The sequence below is a fragment of the Clupea harengus genome, chromosome 11, assembly GCF_900700415.2.
Source record: "Clupea harengus chromosome 11, Ch_v2.0.2, whole genome shotgun sequence".
Taxonomy (NCBI): domain Eukaryota; kingdom Metazoa; phylum Chordata; class Actinopteri; order Clupeiformes; family Clupeidae; genus Clupea; species Clupea harengus.
The window spans coordinates 14322124-14329339 of record NC_045162.1 but is presented as its reverse complement, the minus strand read 5'-3'; the positions used below and the strand labels follow the sequence as shown (position 1 = coordinate 14329339).

At 45.4% G+C, this 7216-nt stretch overlaps 1 protein-coding gene across 1 annotated transcript in view; it reads left to right on the top strand.

The window, feature by feature from the left end:
- Positions 1-832: 832 nt before the first annotated feature.
- The window catches only part of LOC105910001 (glycoprotein endo-alpha-1,2-mannosidase-like protein), a 12763-nt gene continuing 6379 nt past the window's right edge, over positions 833-7216 (top strand). Inside the window, exons 1-2 of the mRNA XM_031576897.2 lie at positions 833-2598; positions 3820-3929. Coding sequence (XP_031432757.1) covers positions 2091-2598; positions 3820-3929 — 618 coding nt within the window. The 5' untranslated portion in view covers positions 833-2090. The remainder of the gene's footprint in view (positions 2599-3819; positions 3930-7216) is intronic.

The window sequence follows — 7216 nt, the reverse complement described above, 5'->3', positions numbered from 1 at the left end:
GCCAGCATTATTCAGTGGCACTGAAGTATTGCCCCAGTTCTAAACTTGCAGATTTATGTGCACCACTTCTATGCAACACTGTGGGAAAAAAAAGCTAAAAATCATCCCCCCTCAAAGTGCTTGAGGGCACTCCAGTGGAGAGTGCTTACATAAACGCAAAGCATTACTATTCCTGTAGTTTTATATGGCGTGCTTGTGTTCTGCACCACTTAGGAACAAGTGCAGTACCACGCCAAATGGATCCTTTGCCAAAGGCCGTCACTCTGGGGTATCTATCTCTCGGATGCAAGGCTGTGGGATGAAAAGGTGACAAGACTTAAAGGTTTAAAAGTCTGCAAATATCCTGTGGTAGTGTGCATAGTATACTTCAGTCAGTGTATAGAGCGCATGCTTTTACATTAAAAAACACTTCCTCCACTGACACACACACACACGCACATGTAGACAAAACACACACACACACAAACACAGACACACAGACCGACACACAAACACTACATTTATGTACAGTATGTGTACAATAGCCTATGTATGTATGTATGTATGTATGTATGTATGTATGTATGTATGTATGTATGTATGTATGTATGTATGTATGAATGTATGCATGCATGTATGTTATAATAAATAAACAATTCCTCCTTCTCTACCCCCCCCCCCCCCCCCCCCACACACACACACACACCAACACACACCAACACACACACACCATGCTCTGATCTGACACTTGACTGTTCTCTGATCCTCTGAAGCATGGTGGTTTGTTTAATTTTTTTCTTATTGTCCGACAGATGATGAGGATCCGTAAACGATGTGACAGACACTCGAGAGCTTTGCCCTCACCTAGACAACGAGAGGTGAAGCTTTAGGTGTGGTGACTGCCAACGGCCCTTGAGTGTGGGAAGTCAAGGGGGTGCCAGGGAAAAGAATGCGATGCCTCTTTGACTTTGTGACCTTCCTGCAACATGCAATATCCTCAAACAGACTGAAGGCCATGTGAAATCCCTGATATCCCTCAATGAGAATTGGTGTCAGAAAACAAACTGACTAAATGGTTAAACGGAGAGGGCGCCCCTGCACCGCTACACACACACAACCCAGCTCCCCCTGCTGCGCCACGCTGTGAACGGCGGCAAGCCCCGCCTCCACGTAGCCCAACCGGAATATCACAACCACAACACAGTCAGCGAGGACCGCCAGACGAACGCCCAGTGGCTACCATCACACAAGGATGCGGCCACGGTTTTATGAATTTAATATAAGCAGGCTACGCATCAAGTTTCTCTGCTGAGAAAGGACAGGGATGAAGATGTAAGCTCCATCTATAGTCACAAAACTATAAGTAGACATTGGATGGAGATGAGGAGAGGGCTGATTTCCCGGTTGTTTGACAGCATAACGATTAACCGGGGCTGGAGTCAGTGTTGAGGCTTTGAAAGCGGTTCTGGGAAAATCGTGAAGGTATTGTCCTCGTTTAAACTCACCCCCTTCGTATCTCGAATGAAGTACAGAAAGACCTTCAGCTAGCTTTGTTCGCTCTCATTTTTTACAGCAGTTTCCTTACTGAAAATTGTGTCGCCCGAGCGTTTCTAAGCGTGTGTATTGAGCGAATAAATGCCATAACTCGGCTGCTAACAGGAGCAAAGGAGTTTATGCAAAAGATGTCAAAATATTTGTATAAAACTTCTTGATCCTTTTTGTGTGGTAGTGTTGAGTTCAACGTCTAGGCGTATATGTTAATCAACCACCAAGTCGTATATCTAAGGTAAACACAATATGGAATATCCATCATGTTTACTTGCAATCATGTAGTCTAGATACTTGCACTTAAGAAGTTATGCATGTAGACAGCGCCATGTTACATAATAACTGTCAGATCTCCAATCTTCCCATTGTTAAACTCTCTTTTGTGAGACGCACAAACTAGACTACATGTCTTGACTAACAAGCTGTATCTGAGAGATACAAATTTCTCTTTGGCTACTGGCTGTTTTTTGGGAAGCCTACATCTATCTTTGCTATACAAGAGCACGAACTCTTATATCATAGCTCATCTGTATTTTTAGCCTTCTAAGTGACTTTTCAGAACAATGGCCCGGCTCAGGAGGAAAGCGTGTGTGGCTCTGTTCCTCTTCACGCTCTTTGTGTTCGGAACCCTAATGGGTTTGCGAACCCTGAAGCCCACTGATGGCTTTTCGGACATGGCCCCTGGACTGGATCTCGTGCCAATGATCGGGGGGAAGGTGGACCGTCGCTCCGCGTCCAGCGACGCAGTCTCCCCGGGTCAAGCTCGGGTTGGTGCCGGCGACACAAAAGCAGCTCTCTCTAACTCCGGCCAAGACAAAGGTCTTTTTTACGACGTTCATATATTTTATTACATGTGGTATGGGAATCCACAAATGGATGGAAAGTATTTGCATTGGGACCATGTTCTAGTTCCACACTGGGACCCGAAGATTGCTGCGAGTTATCCTAAAGGGAGGCACACACCTCCAGATGACATCGGCTCAAGCTTTTACCCAGAGCTGGGTCCGTACAGTTCCCGGGACCCGGAGGTGTTGGAGTCTCACATGGAGCAGATCGAAGCAGCGGGAGCAGGTAGAGTTTGAAGGTGCAGTTATAATTCCCTACTGATTCAAACAATGGTATTTCCTACGACCCTTATGTTATGACCCATTTGTGTTACGTTTATCTATGCCTTAAGATCTGCTATTAGATGCCTTAAGATCTTATGCTATTAGATGTTGTGACACCTTATTGTGTACAATTGTGATGACTGCAAAGATCCCTTCATACCTGAACAAGGATTGGCAGTGAATTCAGCACCTAAGGCTCGGACAGCTCCTAGGTTTTTTAGCTCTGTTGTAAGGTCTCAGTAATGAAACTTAGACGAAATTAGAAGGCATTGTGAACATAAAGCCTACTAATCAAGTTCAATTATCAAACTAACCCATCAGTCGCAGTACTTAAAATAATTTCAAGGAGTTACATGCATCAAAAAGTATGTGGGAATGAGAAGCGAAAACGCGTCTTTTCTGTGTGCACATTGGTGCTTAGTGAGAAACCAATGTTGAGTAGCTGTGGTCCTGAATTTAAACATTTATGACATCTTTACAAGGGCTTAGATACCGGGCGTAGGCGTCCTCTTACTTACATCGGCTTCAATGGTTATTGTATACACTGTGAGCAACTCACACTGGCCCTGACAGATGGGGAGCGGAACGCCAAGTTGAGAACACCAAGCAAGTCCATTTAATTAGAGCGATGGCTGAAATATGCGCGAAACAAATGTGAAAGGCCTTGGTTTGCTATAACGGATGTTTTTCAGTCGGCACCCATTAATGAAATGAAAAGCCAATAAGCACTTTATGAAAACATTATGCTTCAACGTATTCAACTCAACGTGCAGCAGGGTGTGTAAATGCACAGAACTCAATGGCAAGGTTATGCAGTAGGCTAAATGATACCGGGATATCATGCATATATTTGCTACGTGTAATTAAAGGTTCAGGATTTTTTTTTTGTCTGGCTTTCCTTCCAGCATGGTGGTGTATGAACTGTTACAAATGCCACTAGATCCACTGGAGAGATTTGTTTTGTTGGAGTGGAAGTCACCAGGTACCCCTATTATGGGATTAGAGCAAACACAACCAATCTGGAATCTCAAACTCAAAACGTAGAGGACAACTATAAGACAAGTGAGAACACTGAGGAGAACCAATGGGCTGGATCACTACGGTCTCGGGGTGCAGTATTGGTGGGCCTGGTTTCTTATGCACTAGGTCTTCCTAAACCACAATGGTCTCTGTTCACTCTTAGGAGTGGTGGCGGTGTCCTGGTATCCCCCTGGTCTGTCCGATGACAACGGCGAACCGACCGAAGACATTGTGCCGGTCATCTTGGAGGCAGCACACAGACACGGCCTCAAGGTAGGTTTGTGCTGAGGGGAACACTGTAAGCCTGAGCAGGTAACACGTGCAAAGGTTTGATGTTTGTGTTTGCACTGAAACCCCCAATTTCACCCCAGACAATACCAAGGTCATCATCCAACTACTACCTTTATAAAATAGTAAATAGTTTGTAGTTAAATAATTAGATAGTTAAATGACCATGACCTTAGTTCAGCCTTTTACTGAAAACAAATTAATAAATCACAAGTCTTACTTTTTATTTATGGAAGAGATTGTATATCATTCACTACCAGGTCCTAAACAAACAATAAGAAGCCTTGGTGGAGGAAAAGCACGATAAGGGATTGTTTCTATGTGAGAGCAGTCAAGCACAGTTTGTTATTCACTTCTAGCTGGAGAGATGCTCACAGCATTAGAGTTGTGCATGCTTGGCCGGTGAAAGCGAGTCCTTTTAATAGAACTGAGATGTGCTTGCTTTCACAGCTCACAGACACAGACGAGGCACAGGAGACACTTTGTCACTGGGCACATCATGACCGAGGGCCAATTAGGTCGGGAAATGCTCTCTGAGGGACAAACAACTGTTTATCGATGTTCTCTCTCTTTCGCTCTCACTCACCCCTCCCTCTCTGTTGCCAATCCCCACCCCACCTTCACATTTCACAGCCTTCATGTAATGTTTATTGGCCAGCTCCTTGGTAACGTGACACGCACACGCACACGCACACGCACACGCACACGCACACGCACACACACACGCACACGCACACGCACACACACACACACTTCCTGCCAGACAGGCTTCTGTGATTATCCCATGGTGCATGTGTGTGTGTGTCCATTTGCCTTGCAGCGAAAGCAAATGGGTTTTTTGTCCTTATTAGCCAGTGTGGGGGCGTCTGATGAGATTTCTAACGCTCGTTGGATGCTGTTTAGTTTGTATTCAGGCACTTTGTTTTTGTCAAGGCTGGCTGCCCGGCTAGCAGCTGACTCCTGTTGCAGAGCTGCCGGATCCATTCTGAAGTCAGCTGGCTTGTAATTTGTTGGCTCTTTTTGTCACGGTGTGTTCTGTCATGGTTAAGTGTGTGTGTATGTCTGTGTGTGTGTGTGTGTGTGTATTAGTTGAAGCCTCTGTTTTGTTATAAGTTGTTGTGCCTTAGGGTAGTTGGCAGTGTTAGGTTAACAGCTACGCAAGGTGCCTGCAACTGCATGTGTGTAGTAGGCAATAGGAGCAGAGTGAGGCTTTTGTGTGTGAGTATGTGTGTGCATTGTCTTGTTCAGTTGGGTGAATGGGAATACTATGTTTTTGATAGTGTGTGTGTGTGTGTGTGTGTGTGTGTGTGTGTGTTTTGACATGTGGAGTTGGGTTAGTTTTTAATCATTTTTTGTGTGTGTTTGTGTGTGTGTGTGTGTGTGTGTATGTGTGTGTACGTGTGTCTGGAGACGCGTTAAGCTTAAGAGGGGGAATGGCAGAGTACTTGTAAGACCCTCTCTCTCCAGCTGAGCTCTATCAATAATGCATGGCTTGTGTTTGTTCGGCACACGCAGCGATTTGACATGGTAAATCAGCTCGTTAAGAGCCAGCCGCGCTGAGCCTAGGCACGGGAGACCTGCTCCAGACCTGCCGCGCCCCAGGCGCAAACCACAACACGGCTAACCACTTTTTCTTCTGCTCTGTACCTTATTCATCATTTCATACCTTATTTATCCAAGCCAGGACGATTGAGTGCATTGGTGGCCATGATGATCTAAGGCTATTGGTACTCTTAGTGGCGTAAGGGATGCTTTGATAACTTAACAGACAGACTTGGTGATGTCTAATGAGGTAGCTGCTCGGGTTTGGCCTCATTCCAGTTTGAACCCCAAAAAAGAGGCTTCCCTCTTCTGGCGTCTGACCTCTCACCTCTTGTGCTACTGCTGTCGACTCTAAGTTCAAAGTTAACGACCTTTCTGCCCTTCTCTCTGTTTATCTTTTTGTTTTGTCTTTCCTGCCTTCTCTGTCTCTCTGGAAGTTGTGCTGCAGGCACGCAGATAGTGCATCACACTGGCGTTTGAGAGGGAAGGAGAAGATGAGCCACGACATGCAAGCTTGATTGCCGCTGCGCTTCAGAAACATGACAGGCGCAGAAAGCAATGGAAGGGACATGTAATTGCTTTCTTTGTTATTAGACCAAAGAAGATGAAATATTACTTTCCAAGGGGTCCAAGCAAAAATAAGCTCCCCCTCCGCATTTTAATCGAATGCATGATTGCTTCCCCTCTAAGGAAGCGGGAGAGATGAAAAGGGGGTGTAATTTATGACTTGACTCTTAGCATACCCAAGAGCAGAGTAAGGCAGTGTAGGGAGTAAGGAAAAAAAATATTACATTTTTTTTCAGTGAGGTTATATAGGATGGCTTTGTGGGAAAGGCATTCTATCCTCTGTCAGAACCCTGTGTGTGGGTGTACACTCAGCATAAAGTCACATCTAGCCCAGTGGAATCATATTTCAGGAAACCCATAGAAATGATGGACCAGGGGAATGCAGTGACAGTGACAGGATTGTGTTGCTGCCTTCCAAGACTGTTGTATCTTTAAATTGACAAAAGAACCTCCTCATGGTTGGAGCTAGCCTGTTCTCCTGTTCTCCTGTTCTCCTGTGCCTGCTGTAAGGCACCTGCTTAGTCATTGTGTGTGTGGCTCACGTCTGATCAGGCACTGTCACGGGCGGTGTGGGCCGACGGGGGGGGGGGGGGGGGGGGGGGGGCTGTTTTTGTAGTCTCCGCAGAATGCAGGAATGCAAGGTGACAGAGCTGCAGCCACAGCCTTAGCATCAGTGAGTGGCCCTGTCTGAGATCCTTGGCCTTGGATCCTCACAGAAGGCGGGAATGACACTGGGAATGACACTGGGAATAACACTGGAAATGACACTGGAAATAACACTGGGAATGACACTGGGAATGACACTGGGAATGACACTGGGAATAACACTGGAAATGACACTGGAAATAACACCAGCTAGTTGGCAATCTGTCCCAGGACACATGTGTTTCCCTCATATTGACGGTTGCTTCAAACAATGTTTGTTTTTTTCGGAAATACCATGGGGAGTGCATGTTTTAGAAGTGTTATGTAAAGAGTAATTCGTCTGTGTGATACATTATAAAATACTAAACAAGATAAAAAAAGACAAAAACATTCTTTTCACAGTTGAGGGCACTCAGTTAAAAACTTCTTCTGGGGCTCCACGTGACATGACACTTAGAGGAGAGAAGGTCTTCATATCCCTTCTGCCATTGTGTTTGACTTGTCAAAACATTTTCTGC